The 24,470-nt window shown below is 45.7% G+C and overlaps 1 protein-coding gene across 1 annotated transcript; it reads right to left on the bottom strand.

Moving 5' to 3' along the window:
- Positions 1-14,211: 14,211 nt before the first annotated feature.
- LOC148534283 (transcription factor Sox-12-like) lies at positions 14,212-17,098 on the bottom strand. The gene has a single exon (XM_088467159.1). The coding sequence runs from the start codon at positions 16,744-16,746 to the stop codon at positions 15,964-15,966; it is 783 nt and encodes a 260-aa protein (XP_088323285.1). The 5' UTR covers positions 16,747-17,098; the 3' UTR covers positions 14,212-15,963.
- Positions 17,099-24,470: the final 7,372 nt, after the last annotated feature.

Raw genomic sequence — 24,470 nt, 5'->3', positions numbered from 1 at the left:
ACCTCCTACAGGTTCCCCTTCTAGAACTGGAGCCTGCACAACCACTACACTCTATTCATCTCGGTCCCCCAAATTAATCTCACCTCCACGCTACAGCAACCCTTATAATCTCATTCACATCTCTTCCACAAACTCTGTTCCTCTATCCTGTGTCCTCTGTAATGCCAGATCAGTTTGTAATAAACTGGTCCCCACCCATGACCTTTTCTTATCCAACTCCCTGAATCTCCTAGCCATTACTGAAACCTGAATTTCACCCTGACACCACTTCTCCTGCAGCTCTCTCCTATGGGAGCCTCACCTTCTCACACACTTCGGCCTGGGGGTCGCTATGGTGGTGTTGGGCTCCTTCTATCCCCCGGTTACTCATACCTTCTGAACCATCCCTTACATTCTCTACATTTGAAGTTCATGCCATACACCTCTTGCAGCCAGTATATCTTCAAGTAGCTGTCATTTACCGACCCCCTGGCCCTCCCTCCAAGTTCCTTGACAACTGTACTTCCTGGCTCCCTCACTTTCTCTCCTCAGACCTTCCCTCCATTATCCTAGGTGACTTCAATATTCCAATTGATATGCCCACAGAATCCTTTGCCTCCAAACTCCTTACCGTCACATCTTCATTTGGCCTCTCCCAACGGAGCTCCTCACCCTCCCATGTGAGTGGGCATTCGCTTGATCTGGTCTTCACTCACCATTGTGATATTTCTGATTACTCCAATTCCCCATTCCCCCTCTCTGACCATCACCTTCTCTCTTTTAACCTATCCCTCTCTCCTTCCCCTCCTCTACCTCCTAAAGCCACCATCACTAAGCGTAACATAGAGGCTATCGACAGTCTCTTTTTCTTCCTTGCTTAACTCACTTCTCTCCCCTATCCTCTCTCTCCTTCCCTGAACAAGCTGTTTGCCTATACAATGCCTCCCTTCTGCTCTTGACTCTGTTGCTCTGGCGATCACTACTCACCCTCGCAGATCAACACCTCAACCCTGGCATTCCAAATGTACCAGATACCTTCAAAAGTGTTCGGGAACCGCCGAGTGACAGTGGAGAAAATCACACTCTAAGGCCGATTTTCTCCATTTCAAATTTATGCTGTCATCCTACAGTGCTGCTCTTTCCCTCTCTAAACAATCATATTTCAAGAACCATGTCCTCCCAGTCCTCAAATCCCCAGCATCTCTTCTCCACCTTCAACTCCCTCCTATGCCCACCCCCCCCCCCTCGTCTCCCCTCCTTGCTCTCTGCCCTTGACTTTGCTACCTACTTCACATCTAAAATTGATTCCATACGTCACATCATATCCAGCCAGTCCCCCAGCTCCCAACTTCCTCCTTTCCTAGATCACCCCTCCCCATCCATTTTACTGACTCCTTCTCCCCTGTATCTGGAGAGGAAGTCATGGTCCTCATCCGGTCCTCCCCCATTCCACCACCCCCTTGACCCTATCACCTCCCACCTCCTCCGCTACCTTTCTCCCTCTGCCTGCTCCCATCTTGCCCACCTCCTCCTTAATCTCTCCCTCTCATCAGACTCTGGGGGTCATTCAGACCCACTCGCGAGCGGCAGTACGCTTGCAAGTGGGTCGATGTTCCCCACTGCGCATGCGCATGACGGAGGGAGCTCCGTCGTGCGCATGCGCAAGACCCGACGAGCGAAGGACTTTCCTTCACTCGGAGTGTCTCATCAAAGGGGGCATGCTGTCGATGGTGACTGACAGCACGCCCCCTTTGGTGGGCGTGCCGGGGGCGTGCCTGCCAGACGGAGGCGTTCCCAAGGGAACGCCTACCGTCTGAAGCCGGCCCCACTGACATCACTAGTGATGTCAGTGGGAGTGATTTTGGCTCTGATAGAGCCAAAATCACTCCTGGCCTTGCGGTTGAAAAACCCAACCGCAGGCTTTTACTCGCAGTTTCGATGGTCGTGATGGTCAAGACCATCGCGACCATCATTTTGCACGCTCGTATATGCTGTGGGTGGTGACCCACAGCTATACGAGCGTCCAGGAGGACGCTCCATATTAATGGAGGTGGGCCCTGATTCAGAGCGAGCGCTCTGGTCAGAGCGTCCGGCTCTGAATCAGGGCCACTGTCCCTTCTGCATTCAAGCATGCCCTTATCACCCCCATTCTTAAAAAACCTACCCTTGATCCTAATATTCTAACTACAGACCCATCTCTCTCCTCCATTTTGCCTCTAAACTCCTTGAGCGTGTTGTTTACAACCACCTTTCTTTCCTCACACTCCCTTCTTGACTGTTTTCAGTCTGGCTTCCGTTCTCTCCACTCCACTGAAACTGCCCTCACAAAAGTCAGCAACGACCTCCTCGCTGCCAAATTCAAGGGCAATTACTCTCTCCTCATTCTCCTTGACCTCTATGCTGCTTTTGACACTGTGGACCACCCTCTCCTGCTGCAAATCCTTCACTCCCTTAGTCTACGTGACACTGCCCTCTCCTGGCTGTCCTCCTACCTCTCTGACCGATCCTTCTCTGTTTCCTCTCATGACTCCTCTTCCCCCCACAGCCTTTTTCAGTAGGTGTCCCCCAAAGTTATGTCCTTGGACTTCTCCTATTCTCCCTCTATATGTCCTCTCTAGGTGAACTCATCAGCTCTTTTGACCTACATTATCATCTCTATGCTGATGATACTCAGATCTACCTTTCCTCCCCTGACCTCTCTCTTCACTCGTATCTCCAACTCTCTCTCTGCTATCTCTTCCTGGGTGTCCCAGCGACTTCTTAAACTTAATATGTCTAAGACAGAGCTGATCGTCTTCCCACCCTCCACCATAACCTCACTTCCCACTATTTCTTTATCTATTGATGGCACAACTATCTCATCTAGCCCCAAAGTGCGTTGGAGTTATCCTGGACTCATCCGTTTCCTTCATAGCCCATATCCAGAACTTCTCCCAGTCCTGTCATTTTCATCTCAAAAATATTTCCAAGATCAGACCCTATCTCACCCAGGAAGCTACTAAAACCCTCATACACTCACTGGTCATCTCAAGATTGGACTACTGTAACCTTCTCCTATCTGGCCTCCCCAACTCCCATCTCTCTCCTCTCCAGTCTGTCCTCAATGCTGCTGCTCCGCTCATCTTCCTCTCCAACTGCCCTACATCTGCCTCCCCTCTCCTACAAGCTCTCCACTGGCTCCCCTTCCCTCTCAGAACTCAATTCAAGGTTCTCACCCTCACTTACAAAGCCCTCTCCCAATCTTCTCCCATTTATATCTCTGATCTAATCTCCCTTCACTCTCCTGTCCACCCTCTTTGTTCAACTAATGCATGCTGCCTTTCATGCCAACTGATTACTTCCTCTCACTCTCGCCTCCAAGATTTTGCCCGTGCTGCTCCGCACCTTTGGAACTTTCTCTCTCTCCCCATCAGACTCTCCACCTCTACAATCATTCAAACGGGCTCTCAAAACCCACTACTTCATTAAAGCCCCATCTGTCTCACCTGTTTGTCTGCCCTTCTCCTTTAGAATGTAAGCTCTTGCTTAAGCTCTGCTGCTTATGTGGGTTTTATGGTCGCTAATGTAGCAATGTATATTATCCATGTCTTTGTCCTGCATTCTATTGTATTGTACTGTAAGTCTTTGTTCACGTAATTGTTTATATATTTTGTAAGGCGCTGCGGAACACTTGTGGCGCCATATAAATTAATAATATTTACCTCTATATGAAACATAATTCATAATTCAATTGATTGTAAATCAATTGTTGCTTTCTTATATCTTATTTATTTAACCCTCCTTCATCCCTAATTGCTTTGTAGAAACTAAATTATATGTTTTTAGTTTTGATATATAACCCACCTTTTTTTTTTTGCCATTCTTCATGTTTTACTCCCTGTGACTAATAGGCAAGCAGCAAGGTGAATGGGTCTCCAAACAAAAACAAAACAGTATAGAACATTTGTTGACCTTATTATCTACTGAAAGTAAGACTTCTACTGACAGATATGTAAAAGTTAAAGTGTCTTTGTTGATTTAAAATGCAAAGTTTTTTTTAAATGTGCCCAGGCAATTACAGCACAGAACCGAAATGACAATAATTACTAGACTTTTACCAGGAAAAATTATGTAATTTTCTGTGATGATCCATCTTTCAAATGTTTCTGGAGAAGCCAACAATCCATGAGGAGATCATGACTGGTTATGTCTGATGGGAATCAGTATCAATGACCACCGGACATCAGCCCCGCGGTTCAAATTCTGACGCCGGTAGCCTGCTGTGTGGAAATCCTGACAGAGCAGGTAAGTCTACTATCAGTATTTCTACTTGGAGAAGGGGACGATCATCAGGCAGCAGGTAAGTATATGTGAGTGTCGTAGGTGTGAAATAAAACTTTACTTGCTACGGTGTGTGTTGTGGTTTTTTAACTATTTTTTTTACAGTACGGGTGCCAACCACCTACAGCACAAGTGCCAAAGGGCAGGCATGCTGGCACCTGTAGCTCCATGGTAAAAAACAATAGTTTATCACTATTTTCAGCACTATTACCCCCGTACCCACTACTCCAGGGGTGCGGGGAAGAGCCCCGGCTTCAGCCTAAGCCTGGGGTGCTCAGGAGACGGGGGACATCTTTATTGGGGGGGTTCCCCACCTCCCCTGAGATCCCCAGCTTGGGCTGACCGGCTTGGGGTGATAATGCTTTGGCTGGGGAGACCCAGTGAAAGGGTTCCCTGGCTGTGCATTACACCCCGTGTGATTTGAGTCCGGTGCTGGTTTTAAAAATAGGGGGACCCCTCTACAATTTTTCCCCCCTATTTTTTAAACCAGGACAAGCTCAGCAGCCCAGTGCTGATTCCTAAAATATGGGGTAACCCTACTTGTTTTTTACCTAATATTTTTAAGAATTAGGACTGGCTGAGCAGTCCGGGGCTGGTTATGCTTTTTTGGGTGGGACCCTATGTCATTTTATTTATTTTAATATATTAACCCTTTAGATAGCGTTTACATGCAGAAACATACACAAATCACACTAATCTGTGTATGTTTCTGCCAAACTCGCAGTTCAGTAGGTGGTCTATTTGAAACTTCAATTTAGCTGCGAGTTTGCTACAATTACACCAGAGATTGTAATTTCGAATCTTGGTAAATTCCTGAGTTGCATCTTTTTCATGAAAAGTTGTTCAGAGTTTGGCCGATGACGAGTTTATTCGAGTTTCTCACCCGAGTTTATTAGTGAAAAGAGAGAAATCTCACCTGAAATTGCCTTTAGTAAATTTGCGAGTTGAAAAAAATGCTTAAACTCACCCGAGATTGCAATCTCAGACCAACATGAATCTTAGTAAATGTAACCCCTGGTGTCGTTTGGGTTGCTTTGTCCTAGCACTGGGAATGGGATAAGGAATGGGATAAGGCAGCACTTGAAGCTTCAGCAATAGATCCTTGCAGGGTTCATCTAAAACCCTGCAGGAGTGAGAGGAGACTGATGTGTTAGGCTTCTGCAATCCAATTCCCCACATGAAGATTGGAAATTGGCTATGCCAGACCTCCCATTCTTGTAGCACAGGAAGGATTCTAATGAAACCAATGTACTGTGTCCAGAAAGTAGCTTGGGAGTTAGAGTTAAAAAATAAGTCTCCAACCCAGATTTAGTTGAGCCAGTGTGGAGAGTAGCAGAGATTGCAAAATACACACTCAGTTTTAAAAAAAAATGAGTGCGTCTTGCAGGACGTGCTGTTTATGCGCTGCAGCAGCTGGCCCAATAACATTCTCAGCGTCTCCCCAATCACCACGGGCGGGCGCGTCTCCTCATCCAATTGTCTCGCTCCAACTCCACTGGGGTCTCTCTCCTCACGGATCTCTGAAGCTCCCGTTCCCTGACACCCTGCGGTGTAAGTCAAGCAGGACTCACTCTGTGCCCCGGGCTTCATGCTCTGGTGTGCGGCTAGTGACTAGGTGACACTTGATTCCCCCCCTTCTCCTCCTGGGCCCAATCCTCTTCAGGTCAGAACCCAACCATGTCCAAGATAATTTGCTAGGCCACCACCCATGCGATCATGGGCCACAAAAAGAAACACCTGGACTGGAGTAGTCGCTCTCCGGGACCACATCCTGTGTTATCCCATGCCCGGTACTTTATGGGCTTGGAGTCTTACCTGCAGCTGGCAGTGTGTGGTGGGAGCCTTCTGTGTGGTGCCAGGGTGCTCCCGGTGTGTAGTGGGCGTCTTCTTTGCGGTGCCACGGTGTGTGTTGGGACCCTTCTGTTTGGTGACAGGGTGCTGCCAGTGTTCACTGGGACCTTTCTGTGTATTACCAGTGTGTGGTAGGACCCTTCTTTGCAGTGCCATTGTTTTGGGACCCTTCTGTGTGGTGCCAGTGTGTGTTGGGGCCCTTGTGCACGGTGCCAGGGTGCTGCCAGCCAGAGCCATAACTAGACATTTTCTGTGCCAGAAAGCGCATTGGCGCCCCCCATTTTTATAAAATAGGGATAATAGGCGCTTGCCAGAAAATGACATATGGTCCTGTGGGCACTAGTGTAGCCTCACGGCACATTGCTATTTTCATCACTCAAGAGACGCTGGGCTGCCTCTAGGTAGACAATCTCCTTACAGCCATGTATTGTACCAGCCAAAATGGTACAGTCGGGGGATCTAAGTCTAATGACCCCCCAATCCCTAAGGCAGACACCTGTCTAATGACCACCCCCAGCTCAAATGCAGATCCCTGTCTAATTATTCCCACCCCAATGTAGACCCGTCTAATTACCTCCCCCCACCCCAATGCAGACTCTTGCCTAATTACCATCCACTCTTAATGCAAGCCCTTGTCTAATCACCCCCAGCCTTAATGCAGAACCTTATCTAATGATCACCCTCCCCTAATGCAGAACACTGTCTAGTGACACCCCATCCTCTAATGCAGAACACAGTCTAATACACACCTCTAATGCAGACCCTTACAATGGGGTTGGGAGTAATTAGATAGGGATCTGCACATCCCTAAGGAACCCCATAATGTTATATGCTATACACATACTCCTTAACATGAATGCTGACAAAGTAGTTTTATTATAATTTATGAATAATCCATTCCAAGTGATACATACTTATATAGGTGCAGTCATGGTAGTCAGGGTCATGATGCAGTGTTTTTTTCTGGCAATATACTTCCAGTAAGCAATCAATATCATTCGCCTATTGCTAAGTTTACACAAAGAAAAGCTGCCTGTTTAATCATGCCTGCAGCTTGTGTGTTCTGCATCATTGTTACTGACTACCCCTCACCTCTGGCGACTGTCACTCACCCACCCACCGGCGCCAACAGCTTAAGATCAGTGAGTGAACTCAACTCACTGATAAAGAATGAAGCTGCCCTGCGGTGTTCTCCTGTCCAGCGGCGTGTCGCTCAGCACTGTGGGTGGGGCTGACGTCCAGGTCAGTGCAGTCCGCAGCACTACACGCTAAAACAAACACTCCGCCACCGGGTAGTACATTCACTGACAGTCAGTGTACTACTCGACGGCGGCGTGTTTGTTTTAGCAGCCAACAAGAGTCAGATGCCAGCACCAAGGGCCAGCGCCAGACTGGAGCTCACTCATGAGCTCCGCCTTCCAGCTCTCGCAATGGGTGAAGGGAGAGACGTCATGACGCCTCTACCATAGTGCCAAGCGGGACGGGAGGAGCGAAAGGCGGCGGTGCAGGAGCGGGGATTCGGGTAAGTAAAGTTTTCTGTTGTTTTTTATAATGTAGGGGGCACTACTGGGAGCACTGCATAAGGCCATACTGGGGCACTACTACAGGGGGCATTGCATAAGGGGCACTGCTACAGGGAGCATTGCATAAGGGGCACTACTACTAGGGGCACTGCATAAGGAGCACTACTACTGGGGGCATGAAGGTGCATATGGAATGGGAAGGAATGTCCCCAGAGTGACGAGCACACCCCTTGTGGCATTTGGCCACAGTTGGGGGGGTGCCATTTTTCATCTTTCCCTGGGCGCCCTAATTTAGTGGTTCTCAAACTCAGTCTTCAGGACCCCCATACAGTTCACGTTTTCCAGGTCACTTAGCAGGTGCACAGGTGTATTCATTAATCACTGACACATTTTAAAGGATCCACATTTGAAGATAATTATTTCACTTGTGCTTCTGTGAGATCTGGAAAACATGCACTGTTTGGGGTCCAGAGAACTGAGGGCCTGATTCAGACCCGTTCGCTATATATGCGTGCGCTCGCAAGTGGCCCGATGGTCTGTGTACGCGCATGCGCGCGCTAACTACTCACTGCGATCGCATACCGCTCGCTCACCCTGCAAAGACAGCCCAGTGTAATGAGTGACTGTAGAGGCCGTCTGTGGGTGGTAACAGGGGCAGTCCAGTAAAAACGGGGGGTTGGCGATGTGAACGCAGGCTTGTCTGAGTGTTTCAACGCCGTTTCAGAGGTGTGCATAATTAACAGGCAGCGTCATAGTACACGTCACTTGTCTTTTTTTTTACACTGACAGGGTAAGGCTACCACAAGCACTGCGTTCTCATCCGATGGTCCTCGGTGTACCAATGTTTTCATACACTTCCTGGAGATGACGTGTGCAAGTGGGCGTCTCTACATATACTAAGGGGTGTCTGCATACGCAGAGCGATTGCTCGCACAGCCAAAGTGGGTGTGCTTATGCCTTGGCGAGCGATCGCATCCCATGATGTCAATTTGGAAAATTTGCATTCGCTCAGTGTGAGCGCACGCATCTAGCGACCGGGTCTGAATCAGTCCCTGAGTTTGAGAACCTGTGCCCTAGTTACACCACTGACTTTAACATAATTTTTTTTCTTTAATAACAGTTTCGACCAGAAGATATCTGTGTTGTTTTTACTTTAAATCTAGTTTACAAGATTTGTATCAGCAGATCACCTGCTGGAGGAAGTCACATTTAGGGCAAAATTTACTAAGCAGCGGGTTCTAAAATTAGCTATTTGGTGGTGGTTTTGCTATCTGCCTATTTACTAAGGGCAAAACAGCTGTGAAGGCATACTTTAGAATAAAATAGAAAATAATTGAATCTCTAAGCACTATAAAGGATTTAGACCATAGACAGAATAGAATAAATATAATATATTTATCTAGTAGGGGTTTTGAAATCCACTGTAAAACCACTGCCAAATTGGCCAAAACAATAGAGCCCCCTAAATCCATAACCAGCCCTGTACCTTTCATCCTGGGCTGGTACTGGAAAAATTTGGATAAAAACTAGCCCCCTTATTTTCCAATTACCAGCACCAGGCATTACCAGCCTGGGGGCTTACACAATAGCAGGGAGACACACAGAGTGGGGTCCCCCTGCTATAATGTAAAATCATCCCCAAACTGCTGGAAATCCATGTAAAATTTGGACCCCCAAAAATAAAATGGCATCCCCCCTCCTCTTAGGATCAACCAGCCCTGGGCTATTCCCTGCATCATTGATGTTGTAAAACATAGATAAAAATATTGTTCTTTACAGTGGGACTATAAGTCCTAGCAAGCCTGCCATGGCATGCTGGCACCTGTGGTCCCCCTGTAAAAAAAAATATTACAATAACAACAGTACACACACACCAAAAGGGGTAGTCCTTTATTAATAAACAAAAATAATCCAGACTCACCAACCCATTGGTTCAGATCCTCTTTGGTCCATGTAGAAGTCCACTAGCAAACCCTATCCCAGCCAGATACACACTGGTGTAATTTAGAGCCTTTACGGAAACCCGCCGCCAATTGATGGCAGTTTCTATGTCTAATTGACAGTATGTACTAAAGGTCGATATTTGATGTCTAAACTGAGACCCCCATCGACCCCTGGTGGTTTGTAAATGACAACCTGCCGTGGCGTGTTCTATTTGCTAGTGGTTTCTATTGAAACCACAGTGGAATAGGAGCTAAGGAATAGAAAAGCACTGCACAGATCACTATGATCGGTGCAGGCTTCATTATGTGTAAAAGCAGTGCCGTAACTAGAAGTCTGGGTGCCACTTGCAAAGTGAATGACTTGAAAATTTGAAGTGAATGGCTGGGGATCTGCGGGCCCGTTGGCCCCCAGTGGATTTAGTGACTTTGATACTGTGAAATAAATCTTAGATGCTTTTTTAACACTCCTGCCACCAGCTGACACTGAAATGTTAGGCCACCTAAAAAGTGCTACATGCCACATTGTGCATGTTGCCAATTCACATTATGTGCTACACAGAGTTTTCCCCCCAATTCACATTATGTGCTACACATAGGTCCTGCTTTAGAAAGAAACACAATTGCAAAGCTGCATGCAGGCATTACCCTTACATTACCTTGCATGCAATATCGTCCTCTTGGCCGTGCAGCAATGCTGACCAGAAGATATCGCTAACAATCGTGGGAGAGCACAGATTGAGCGTACACACTGAACAATCCGGCCGATATGTCATTTTGGCCAGAAACGACAGATCAGGCACACATCGCTCCAGTGTGTACCCAGCTCTAGTGTCCCACATGAGTGTTTCCTCTTCCTCCTGCTAGATTATGTAGCCCAAACACAGAAACCAGGTTTTGCAGTCATCACTGTGTTTGGTCTTATAGATCTCTAGAAGACTACAGGATAGTGTTCAACCTTGCAAGGAAAGGAAAAATAGGAGATGAAGCACAAAGGCAGGAAGGAGTTACATCCATCTCAGCAAAAGAGTGTAACAGAAGTTTTTCTCATGGCTGAGCAAGGTTCTTTCTTACGTGGCTGGCAATATGACAAGAGTCATGGAAAGACTTATGGCCCATACACACGGTACGATAACATGTCAGTTTTCAACGACAGCAATCCTATCGTTAAAATCTGACAGTTTCTGGGCCCTGCTAACGACCATACGATGGACGATGCGCGTCCACGTATGGTCGTTGATGGCGAACTACCGTCATCTGTGCAAGCAGGCAGACCTGGTCGATATCGACCAGGTTAGCCTGTTTACTATAGGGACCAGAGATCGTTGATCGCAGGTCGTTATAGTAGTGGGGCGTCTGCTGCATGTGCTGGATGCTCGATCCAGCACATGCAGAACGATCAGACAATGATCGCCTGATCGTTGCTGTCATGCCCTGTGTACACAGCATTACAGTACTATCTTTATTTTACCTCCTTTATAGAAAACCTGTGGGTAAATATAAAAACTGGGGTTTGAGTACCCTTAATTTAATTGATGCTGTATTATTATTATTATTAGTTGTGGTGTTGCAGACTAGGGGGCATATTCAATTTGGAGCGAAAAGTCAGTTGCTGGACTTTTCGCCATCATCTGAGGTTTTGTCAGCGATAAAGTATTGCGCTCGTCCCCGCTATTCCCCGTATCAATTTCATTTCAGCGAAAACGTGACCCGGCGAAAAGGAAATTGGCGAAAAGTCCTGTCATTTTTGGGGGAATCAACCTGACACCACCCAAAAGATGCTCTGACATGGGGGCTCACTATGGGTACCCCCAAATAGCCCTGCTAAAGGTATGTGGGGTCTTTAAACGGTCTCAATAGGTGCTATCTAGCGTCTTTCGGAAAGTGAAGAATAGCATTTAGCAAGTTTTTTGGAAAAAATAAGTAGTCCCATCAAATTTGGGGTACATGAAACTGGGTACTAGCATATTTTAAAGTGGCTAATGTGAAGTTTTAAAAATCATTAAAATTCCACCTGCCGCACCCACCTGCAATCAAAAAAACACCTGGGGCATACTTGGGGACCCCCCTGAGCCTATTTCGATAATTTTAAAGTTTGTCCCCCAACTTTTTTTTTTTTGCCCCCAAAATGAAAGTACCTTTTTTGGGGTGTCCTGTGGTCCTTTTTTAAAGTTTTTTGACACAGAATAACTTTGGGGGTCTGTCCAAAGGGTGCAGGGTGGTTTTTGGAAGTCTGCACCCCAAAACCCCAATTCTGCACTTGTTCTCGCCACCTATTCATAGGTGATACTTTATCGCTGGGTTCAAACCTCTGACTTTCCGCACTGGTGAAAAGTCGAGGTAATTGAAAAAATGCGAAAATTACGTCATCGGCGAAAAAGTATCGCTGGTAACGGCTTTTCGCTCCAAATTGAATATGGCCTTAGGTGGCCAACACCACAGGGATAAGGTGCATTTTGTGAAACTTGCAGAACTGGATGCAACTAAAGTTTGGCTAAAACATTAAATGTGCCAGATTTATGCCTCAAGAAAACAGTAGGGGATTTGCTTATTATGGTTTACATCAGGAAATGTGGTTGGATAGTGTTAGTAGCAAAATGCAAAACTTACAGTACATAATATTGGGCCTGATTCAGAGATGGACACTATTGCGATTCTCACGCAGATCAAGCGACTGTTTGCCATTGCATGAAGCGATTGCGGACGCATATAGGAATCCATTGCAGAGTGAGTAACAGGTTGAGGGTGGTAACGGGTAGTGGTCAGAAAAACGCAGGTGTGCCTGACCGTTTGAACGCCGTTACATGGGCGTGCATAGATTAGCCACTGCGAGTGCATACACAGCTCTGTGTGTCAGAAAAGCTCCCAAGTCTGTGGCTGGTCAGACCTGCCGCAAGGGCAAGATGCCCACAGATGTGCGGTGATGATACCAATATTTACCCAGGTATGCGTCATCGCACACAGATAAGAAATAAGAAGGCAGAAATGGTCGTCCTTATGCTCGGGTGATCATTGGAGATATTTGCATATTTTTGCAGTTGCGTCCATCTCTGAATCAGGCCCATAGTACTTTAATGAAGTAACATTTATAGAACCCAGTCTTTATCTGGACAGTGTTAATAATAAATAAAGTTACTTATAATATGTAAAATACATTTAAATACAGACACAAATACAACATTAAAGTACTAAGTTCAATTAAATGTAAACATTTGTTGTCTTCCCATTTAAAAAGCAAATGGGAATAAGCAAATATCTAATTAATAATGTGAATAGATTGCAGTAACCACACTAATAATAGTATCAGTGGGAGGGATAAAGGTGTACTCAGCCAATCAAAAACTGCTGCCGATCATCATCAGTGTGTGTTTTGCACCAGGGGTTGAGCAAGAGATTTGCCTCCTTACAGTTCTGATCGGGGTGCATTTGGGTGAACACGCTTTGGCCGTGTACTGTACTTGGCCAATGCTTGCGCGCCCTTCCCGTCTTTTCTGCTTTTCTAATAGCAAAATGGCGTAAGCACAAATTGCGTCCAAATCTGCATAAATGACCCAAAATGTTGTGTGTACATGTGTAGTACAAAATAAGTGCAAGTTGTGCTACAAAAATTAGATTACGCCCAGCACTACATCACCACTGCTAATCTGGCCAAAGGCAAATAATTTTGAGAAACTTCCCATCACATAAGGTGGATTTCAATTAGCCACGGGATATATCCCACAGCTAATTGATCTCGCCTGCTGGGGAATAGCTACTGAATTAGTCAGCGTTTTCCCCACGTGATAACAGAAGCAGCAAATGCGGAATCTATGGATTTACCCGCACGTTCCAATGCAGAATCTGATGATTTTTCCTCAGAACTCCTGAGACTGCGGGGAAAAATCCTGCCTCTGTTAATTAGCGCGAGGTTGGCGCATCTACATGAAACGGGCAGCACGATCAATTAGCTCCAACGTAAATCCTGCGGAAAATTTAATTCCCCCATAGTGTTCACCATTACTTTTTATTCTTTTGCAATATTTTTCTTTGAGCAAATACTTCTGCAATAGGATATAGAAGACTTGTACCCTGCATTACGATATTAAACACAGCTAGATGATACCACAAGCTATAAATGAACCTTATAGCCAACATGGTTACTTAAGCTGGCCACACACTAGACCAACTTACATCCAACCAGCCAACTAGTTGATTGCTTGGAATGAAAATCTGGTAATGTATGAAAGCAAGTGACAATCAGCAATTTGCTCCCAAACGCCGGAAAATGGACTAAAACTGTTGTTTGAACAAAGTGTTTGGATCAAACATTTAACAAACTTGTCTGACGACCATTTTCATCTGTTTTCTGGCATCTAGGAGCAAATTGCTGATCATCATTTACTCCCATACATTACCAGATTTTCATTCCAACCAATCAACAAGTTGGCTGGTTGGATGTAAGTTGGTCTAGTGTGTGGCCCGCTTTACTCTGCATTGCTATTTCATACATGGTAGTACTGTGTTGCTCTGTGATAGTTTATCAGTTAACTGACACAAAAACACACATTTTGATTTGCATTTTATTGTTCCAGATATTACTTTTTCTGTACCATCATATTGTACAGCACCATTAATACACCCCTCCCACACAATCTTGTACTAATTCTCACCACCCCAACCCCCAAATTTCTTGTTCCACCAGGCCAGAATCCAAGGTCAAGGATCTGGGGGATTCTTTAACTTTTAACAATAATAAAAAAAATCACAACTTGGCTCCATTCCAAGTAAATTCCAAATGTGCAAATAGCATGATCCATGGGTCATGATGACACTGCCTGCTGGTAACCCAACCCCTCAGTGCCCTAGCCCTGATGGAAGTCCAAGTGCTCAGTGTCTCCGCCTTGCTGGCATAATTGGAACACAAGCCTTCTTTGTGAATTTGGTCAATACCACCAGATGCCCATGCTCCGAGTCCATACAATCAAATATTAATTCCCTGCAATAGTCTTCAGTTCCTGAGCAAGTCATATCTGAGAAATTCCCAAGAGGGGGCCAAAAATTATGTGAAAAAGCCTAATCCCAAAATATAAGCCCAAGCTTTGAAGAATGAGCCCATCCCAGCCCTCCCAACTCCCAAAAATATGTCATATGTTCCAAAAATGGGAGGTATATTTCCTTATTTAAGATATAATCCACCCTATGGAATGCATTCCTGCCCCTCAGTACTGGCACTCTCTGCTGTGCTGTCCCATTTGTTCCAGTCTAAGATATGTGCCCTCGCTCCTCTGTATAAATATATATTGTGTGAGAATGAACGTGTCTGACACACAATTACTGTATAGCTTGAAAGAGGAGACTTAAAGACTGTTGTGTGGGAGAGATGTAGCTCAGACATACATTATATATACATGCACAGATTCAGGCAGTGGCAAAGATTAATGCACGTATGCATAGACACGTGGGAGACACAGAGCTAGACATATAGACAGAGCTGAGGCTTTATGGAGCTGTATAGTGGCTGGTCTCCCCCCTGCTAAATGAGGGGATCTGAGGTCAGTAACACTTCCTGAGAGCTTCTGAGGATAAAAGTGAGACAAAGAGGAGGGGTCTGTGTGCAGAGTGGGGTCCTGAGGTTTATTGATGGTGTCTGAGCCCCTGAATTACAGGGAAATAGTCCTGAGGTCTTGTCCTGAGGTCTTATATTGTAGATAGACAGACAGATGAATAAATAGATATATGGATGTGATATAGACAGGATATAATTACAGATAAGTAAGAGGGACACAGATAGATACTGTAGATAGATAAAATAAATATATATATATGAAAGAGATATAAATGAACACAGACAAATGAACATTCACATACGCACACAAGCACACACACGTATGTCCTTACCTGCCTCATGGCTCTGGACTTGTTTGCACCCGGCTGGACTTCAGTCAGAACCAGGTTAATAGACAGTTAGTGACACATGCAGAGTGTGTATGTGTGTGTGTACAATATGTTTTTCTGCATTATAGGCCCAGAAATGATGCCAGCACAGGAGAGAGTGCTCAGATTGGAATGACAGATCATTCTTCTGAGGGACAGCTAAAGAGAGTGTACTGAGAGACATTGAGAATTCAGACAGCAATGTGAGCGACAGCAGGGAATTGTCTATGAGCCAGAAGCTGAAACAGACAGCAGAGAGCACCCTGAGAAACTGTAGGATGAGTGTCCAAGAAAGACAGTTAGGACAGAAAGTGCTCAGAGACTGTAGAGAGAGTGTTCCATGCGTTCACCTTTCTCAGTAGTCGCAGAAGTCTGTGGGCAGTTCCACTAGGTGTAACCTGCTGCCGATGCCTCTCTGTGGGATGTAAGATCTCAGTTTAGAACGAGAACACGAGGTCAGACACGCTTCCAAGGTTACCACTCCCCGAAATCATCTCCACCACCTCAGGAGTGCAGTGATCGGGAAAATCAAAATGGGATCCGCTGCTGGGAAGAAGCTCTCTGTCCGATGGGACGCTGAGGGAACTAGAGTAAAGTCCAGGCAGACTTTCCTCCAGTCCCTCATCTTCTTCAACTGGCTCTGGGGAGGATGGCAGTGAGCGGGCATGGGCATGGGGAGACTGAGCAGAGGAGTAGGGGGGCACCTCTGGGCTACGTGCTGATGAGTCACGATTCTGCGTCTCTTCTGATTGGCCAACTTTATCCCCCCCCCAACCGGGGCTATCCTCCCCCCAGTGCATGCTGGATCCCAAATTAACTTCCGACTGGCATGGCGAGGGTGCAGGTTGGCACCTAGAGGTGGTACGGGGGAGCCTGGCCCGTGTTCTGCCTGCTGGATCACGGGTGCGTCTGCGTGGCCGGTATTTGTAGTTGGGATAGTCAGCCATGTGTTTGAGTCGTAGACGTTCAGCCTCTCGAACATAAGGTATTTTATCTGTGTCCTCCAGTAACTTCCATCGCTGGCCAAGGCTGCGAGAGATGTCAGCGTTGTGCATGTTAGGGCACAGAGACATCAGCTTTCTCCTCTCAATCTGAGACCACACCATGAAGGCATTCATTGGACGTTTTATGTGCCCACTAGGAGTCTTACACCAGCTGGGCCCCCCAGGAACAGCATCTGGTGTCTTTGGGCTGCCATCCACAGTCTTGTGTTGTACCATCCTGAGACTTGAATTAAGAAGTTGCTACACAATAACCATGCTGCTTCTAGTAGACAGTCCAGAAACGTGGTGTTTAGTCAGGTAAAGAGGGCACCAAGAAAATATTAATGTAGAGGGCAGTAAGCTGCTGAGAGTTCAAGACAGGATACAGGGCAGAGTAGAAAGAGAAGGGTGTGAAAGGGTTAGCAGGACAAGGGCACCTACAATAGGAAGCAGGACAGGTAGGCAGAGAGAGTATGACACCAATGGAGCAGGGTGCTGAGGAGGGAGCTGACACAGCTAAATAAGGTCACAATGCCAGTCAGTGCTCAGGAGTTTTCTATCTACTCTCCCTGCTCTCTTCCTCTTCCTTTCTTTGTCTCTAGCTCAGCTCTCTCTGTCCCAGACGCTGCCTCACTGCCTGTCTCCCCACTTCAGTCTGGGGGGGTCAGTGTAAACACAAGTCTGCAGGCAGCCCCCACCCCCCCCCACCTTCTCCTGTTCTGCTATTGGTTGCTGGGCGGGTCTGAGTCTGCACCAGCTCATTAATGGGCAGAGAGACGAGAACAGCTCAGACATCTCCAGCCCAGAGACTGTGTGTGACACTGTGTGTGACAGTGCATATAGCCATGTGTGACTGGGAGCCAGCCAGCACGTGTCATGGTGTATGTACGAGAGACAGACACCTACACCGTGTCACATCTGTATGATAACAAGCCAGTTATATACACACAGACATTTCTACTCATGCACAGAATCAGATTGGACTCTAAGCTGTGTATATATCATATATACAAAACTACAACAGACAGGATACAAATAGGTATTACTATTTGCAAAATTATCCAGACTCTCAAGTATTCTATTAAAAAAATGAACTCCAAGGACATCTTAGGTGTCATTTACACGCTGAAAGATCTGCAATAGGCACTAGTGCTTGCTTGGTGGCAGTGTTGAGTTAATTTAACCCCTGAAGTCCTAACTAGTGTATTTAGCTTTTCATCAAAAACATCCAAATATAGTATTCCCCAGTCAATCCCAGACATTAAGGATATTTGGTTAATGGTGACATTAACCAGACTTATCACTACATTAATTTAATTATTAACACATTTACAACAATCATTTACTACTGCTATACAAAAAGGGATAGCACTTGGGGCACACATCTTCTACATATCTCTAAAGCTTGGTACACACCTGAATGCGGGTGCGACCCATCGTTGCAAGGAGCGATGTAATGATACACCACGTGCGCCGTACGACAAAGCAATGTATCGTTACATGCTGCATGTAACAGCACCACGTCGTTCATTGCATAGTCCCATGTACCGTGCAGGACAGCAGATGGGATAAGATGAACGACGTACACACAATACGACATGTACATTATATCATTCCGATCCGCATCAGGATGATATATCGACTGTAAATATTAAACTTGATAGGTGGGGTGTTGGTCAACCCAATCAACTGAATACAGGAACTTCTGGGTGCCAATATGCATTACAGGCCACAGAAGAGACTTGAACATGCCCAGTCCTCTTCAATAGCAATGAAACAAGATTAACTATTCATCCTAAATAGTCTTCAGGATCTCTAAGCATATCTCGTACATGGTCAGTGGACCTAGAAGCACTACAATCCCCATGTCAGGTTTACTGTATTTGAGTATAAAGGTATATTTTACAGTTTAACTACTCCTAATCAATATATATGAACAAATAAAGACAAATTCTAAGGGGTATATTTTTTAAAGTGAGAGATGTTGCCCATAGCAGCCAAGCAGATTCTACTTAACATTTAACTAGCACCTTCTAGAAGATAATAGCTAGAATCTGATTGGCTGCTATGGGCAACATTTCCACTTCTAAAAACTCTCACTTTAGTAAATATACCCCTAAGGGGTCTTTCCTTTTAACTGCAAAGCGTACGAGTTACCATTGCAATGGCGTTGAGATGCTGATAATGGCATTGCCCCTATGGGGCTATAAACAAAAATCTGAAAGTCCGGAGAAGCATATAGCTGCACTTGGGGGGTGATGCAGCACAGGATGGAATTGCAAAGCTGCAAGCAGGCAGCTTTGCAAACCTGTCATTGCAAATATGCAAATGCAGCAGGAGGGGTCCGATACCCCCTAATGCATTTGCGATACCAGCACTGCGACCAAGGTCGCAGGCTTGGATAACCATCGTGGCTATCGGTCACAATGGTGGATGAGTAAACCTCAGCTTACGCAGGCTGGCTTGTGAGGTCAGGAAACTGCGTCTGTGGATGCAACCCCTGGCCTTGCCACTCCCGGAAAATGGGGCCGACACGCCCCCATTTCTGAAAAAGCAGGCCGCCCCCACCCCTTAAATGCCTCTGCCTGTCAATCAGGCAGAGGTACAGCAGGGGCTGCGTGCGTTCACGCAAGACCTGTTCAGCACATACGCAGAACGGATCCTGTGCACACTCAGATTCACAATAAGGGGAATCTGCGTTCAGCATTACACGGCTGAATTAGCCCCTTACCCCACAAGGGAACTCGTGGCTAATAGGATTGACCCCTAAGAATAAATTGTAAGAGATGCATCTGAAATGCAGAAAATAAGAAAGAAATGCATTGTACAGCTGTTCAATATTAAACAAAAAAACAGAAAGGGGGCTTTTGCAGGTACCATACAAGTTAGTGTGCTGGGGAACACCCACCTTTCTATTTTTATTTGTTTAGTATGACCCCTCCCTTTCATGCACCTGAAGAGGATAGCCAAATTGATTTGAGCAGCTTCCACTTTGTTATGTTTGCTGTTTTGAGTGGCATAGATGGAACCAGCATTTGGATGGCTTGCTGATTCCTCTAGTGCTAATTGGAGGTCCCAGGAGTGACTGCCAGGTAAGCTGGCTCTCAATATGGATGCCTTTACCATGAGGCCTTACAATAGACAATTACATGGCCCAGAGTGGATACTGTTATCATGCAGTGTAGGGACCACCAGTATCAGAGAAGCCATGAAGTTGGCCTGGTGGCTTACCATGTATATGCAAATGCATGCAACGAATATCTCTGAATTTCTATTACCATATACTTTTAAAGTATTGTTGCAGGTACAACTTATACTTCTTTTACACCAAAGTTCCAGGGTCTGACCCGGGGTTTGGAACAGGGTTCCAATCTGGATCAGACCCGGAACTTAACCCTTTCACACTGCGGCGCTTACCCAGGATATTCCAGAGGTTGTGCCGTTCACACCGGAGCTGGGTCTGCAGTGACCCGGCTCTTCCGGCGTTGCAATGGACGCTTGGAGATGACGTAATTTCCAAGCGCCACTGAAGCCGGCCAAGTAGACGGCATGCAGCACGATCCGGGTCGTTACCTGGATCTCGACGTTTACACTGCAGGGTTTCACGAGTTGTTGCCGTGTTAAACCCTGCAAGTTACTTGGGTTGGTTAACTGGGTCACTCGACCCGGGAATCCAACCATGGCCCCTTTTACACCCAGAAGCAACCAGGGTTAACCCTGCAATAACCCGGGTTTTAGCTCTGGTGTAAAAGGGGTATTAGTGTGCTGGGAGACACCCCCCTTTCTGTTTTTGTTTTTTTTTAGTATGATCCCTCTCTTTCATGCACCTGAAGAGTATTGCCAAATTGATTTGAGCAGGTTCCATTTTATGTTAGTTGTTCAATATTGTTTGGAATTTCCTTTGACAAAAATCCCCAAAGACAAATAAAGGTAAATTCCAGGGACTGTCCCTGTAGAGTAAGTACCACCAGTGGCGGCTCCAGCGCAGTCCAAAATTCAAATAAGGGAACCACATCAACCGCTGCCAAACATCGCCGGTCAGGACTCACTGGCAGTTGGTGTGGCTCCCCTATTTGAAATTTGGACTGCACTGCAGCCCCACCCCTGGTTCCACCACTGGGTACCATTGACACTGCAAATGCAAATCAGTTCCCATCTTCAGATAATGACATGAAGAATAAATAAAAATAGGAGGAATGACCAAACAACAACCATCATTGTATGTAATTTGTAGTACAATCCACTGAAAGAACTTAAGTAATATCTTGGTGTATTATAAATAAAACATAACAATAAAGATAGATAGCTAATTTCCTAGCTGACTGTTATCCACAAATAGGTCCCTCAGTGTTTAAATGTTAGAAAATGTTGAGCAGTACACCTTTAGAAATGTCTGCGAGTGCTCACATGGAATTAAATCATTTATGTATTACATGAGCATACAGCAGCCATGTCACACGACACAGCTCAAAAGGTTAAAGGTCACATCCTGGAAAATGCGACATAAATACAGGCACTTATTGTAGGCATTGCCAGATGAGGGTTAAGTTAATGCTAATCACTTATGCTGGGCATACAGTATACAATTATCTGTCAGATCTCTGTCCAATCTGGCTGGTTGGAATGAAAACCTGGTAATATATGGAAGCAAATGACAATTGACCATTTGCTCACAAACACTGGAAAATGGACAAAAATGGTCGTTCAGACTAATTGGTTAAAAAACACGAATTTATCCAATTTGAAGAATTGTTTTTTTTCCCGTTTTCCAGTGTTTAAAACCATATGATCGACTGTCATTTGCTCCCATACATTACAAGGTTTTCATTCCAACCAGCCATATTGGACAGATACAGTATCTGACAGATAATTGTATAGTGTATGCCCAGCATTAGTTTATAAGAAGATAAAATAGCAGGTGCACAGGTGTATTCATTACTCACTAACATTATAAGAGATCCACAGGTGGAGCAAATTATTTAACTTGGTAATCTGTGAGGAGACCTGGAAAACATGCATTGTTTGGGGTCCAGAGGACAAAGTTTGAGAACCTGTGATATAGTTCACAGGTTCTCAAACTCGGTCCTCAGGACCCCAAACTGCATGTTTTCCAGGTCTCCTCACAGAATACCAAGTTAAATAATTAGTTCCATCTGTGAATCTTTTAAAATGTATCAGTGACTAATGAATACACCTGTGCACCTGCTAGGTGACATGTAAAACGTGAACTGTGTGGGGTCCTGAGGACAGAGGTTGAGAACCACTGATATAGTGTAATAAAAAGGCCTAGGAATTAGATCAATTCTGGGAGTCATACTCAGAAGCCAAGGGGGTCTATTCATAAAAAACATGAAGTGGCTCACGATAAACATTACTATATATCATATCACATGACATTGATGCAATATATAGTGATGTTTAGTAGCCATTTATGTATAATTACCTCTCCGGCTGTCCGGCCCCTCTGCGATCCGTGTACACAGTGAGAAGACATACATATTGGGCGCCCGATATGCCTGCTCCTCACTGCGCATGTCCCAGTGTCCGAGAGCAGCAGGTCACATTGGACCTGCTGCAATAGTCGCTGGGAAAAGGGGGCAGAGCCAGCGTTGGGTGGCGGGCAGACAGCAGGGAAGAATGCAGCTTCCCTGCTCTGTTCGTCTTGCGGTACAGAAAACGCTGTCCTCAGATGGCGAATCTGTACCGCAGGAGAGGAACGGAAAGCAGAGCAAAAGTATGGTGATGCGATGCAAGCATGGAGCGGGGGTACTGCTGGAGAAGTAATACACTTCTCCATGGCAGGGTTGCCTACCCTCCCGATTCGGGCGGGAGCCTCCCGATAAACGGGTGCAGCTCCTGCCCCCCCGGAAAGGCAGGCAAGCCTCCCGCATGCTGCCGATCCCCTGTCTCCCCCCCGCCAGTACCTGATAAACCCCCTTCAGCGGGGGGCTGCTGACGCGAATCGCGTCATTTTGGCCCCGCCCCCTGCTTCACAATGCCTGTATTTCAGCATTGTGTAGCGGGGGCGGGGCCAAAATGACGCGATCGTGTGGCCCCGCCCCCTGTCACACCCGGAAACTGCCTTCAGCCCACCCGGCCACGCCCCCTGTTCTGCCGATCTGGCTGCTCCCTCCCGGAAGGAGCAGCCAGATAGTCGGCAAGTATGCTCCATGGTAAACTTGCTCCATGAATAGCATGAAGCAGAGAAGAACCCTGATTTCAGCTAAACAGGGCTCTTCTCTGCTTCATGAATAGACCCCCAAAGTTTGGTGTTATGATACTCATGCAGAAACAATATTTTGATTAACGCATTTCTAAGTAAGTACCCTATTTATGCGGGAGGTATCGCAGATTACTTCTGTATTACTCTGAGAATATGAGCAGACTCAGTGGTCTATTTACTAAGCCTTGGATTTAGATAAAGTGGACGGAGATAAAGTACCAACCAATCAGCTCCTGTCATTTTTCAAACACAGCCTGTGATATGGCAGTTAGGAGCTGATTGGCTGGTACTTTATCTCCGATCACTTTATCCAAGGCTTAGTAAATAGACCCCAATATCCCCTTATAATGTAAAGTTTTCAGAGCATGACAGTGGTAGCTTACAACATCTTCAGATAACATTAATGACAAAAGTGTACATGTTAGGCTTCCATGGGACAGACACCTATTGGAGCACCTGTCCCGGCACAGGAGAAATTTGTCTTGGTGAGTTGAAGTAACACACTGCGCTGTTTTAGTTATTTTCTGTCAACTAAACACAGTGTGGGGGCATTATGTGTTCTTAACGTATTATATTCATGGGAATAGTGTATATTTTGAGCCAGCATCTCATGAATATAACTAATGCTGGGCATATACTATACAATTATCTGTCAGATATCTGTCCAATGTGGCTGGTTGGAATGAAAACCTGGTAATATATGGGAGCAAATGACAATTGACCATTTGCTCACAAACACTGGAAAACAGTGTAAAAAATTGTCGTTCAGACAAATTGGTAAAAACACAAGAATTTAACCAATTTGAACAACTGTTTTTTTGTCAGTTTTCCAGTGTTTAAGACCATATGATCAACGGTCATTTGCTCCCATACATTGCCAGGTTTTCATTCCAACCAGCCAGGTTGGACAGATATCTGACAGATAATTGTATATAGTGTATGCCCAGCATAAGGCATCGATTATACTGGTCATGAATTCCCTCAGCTCCTAGTGAATTGATAGGCTGCGTTTTAATCAATATTAGCACAGGCCACAATTTGTTAAAGAACTAAGGACCTGATTCAGACCCGCTCGCTCTGAGCGATTTTCGGCCATTTGCGCATGCGTATAATTCGCAGTGCGCGTGCACAAACCATTCGCTGCGATCTGATTTTGGTTGCACGTACGCCACTATCAGGTCGCTGCTTTGAGTGAGGTAACAGGGGAAGATGCTTGTGGATGGGGGAGTGGATGTGTGAATGCAGGCGTGTCAGGCCACCAAAACGCAGTTTAAAGGGCGTGCATAATTAGGAAAGTAGCGTCATTGTACACATCACCTACATGTATTTCAGCCAGCACTTATTGCTGTGCTTGCGGAAGGTTAAGGCAACCCCAAGGGCTGCGAGCAGCTCCGATGGCCCCGATTAATCCTTCGTTTCCCGGATATGAAGTGTGTTGCGAGTGGCAAGCGGCGTCTTCATACACTTGTGAGCGCACTTTACCGTAGCTCGCTAAAACATAGTGGGCATCCTTACGCGATGCAGTGCGAGCACTTCTTTTAAATAACCAGCCCCTTTTTTGCCAGCGGGGGACCGCAACTTGAGAGCGGGTCTGAATGAGCTCCTAAATACAATAGATAGATAATGAAATGTACAGACATACTGTATATACAGATAGATATGAGCTAGAAATAAGTTGATCCAGTCATTTAATCATTTTCATAAATTTATAACAGTTATGGTGCCCATACACGGTGGG

The sequence above is a fragment of the Taudactylus pleione genome, unplaced genomic scaffold (assembly GCF_031769625.1).
Source record: "Taudactylus pleione unplaced genomic scaffold, aTauple2 ptg000069l, whole genome shotgun sequence".
Lineage (NCBI taxonomy): Eukaryota > Metazoa > Chordata > Amphibia > Anura > Myobatrachidae > Taudactylus > Taudactylus pleione.
Note: the sequence above shows the minus strand (reverse complement) of the source record. Positions and strands in the feature narration are given on the sequence as shown.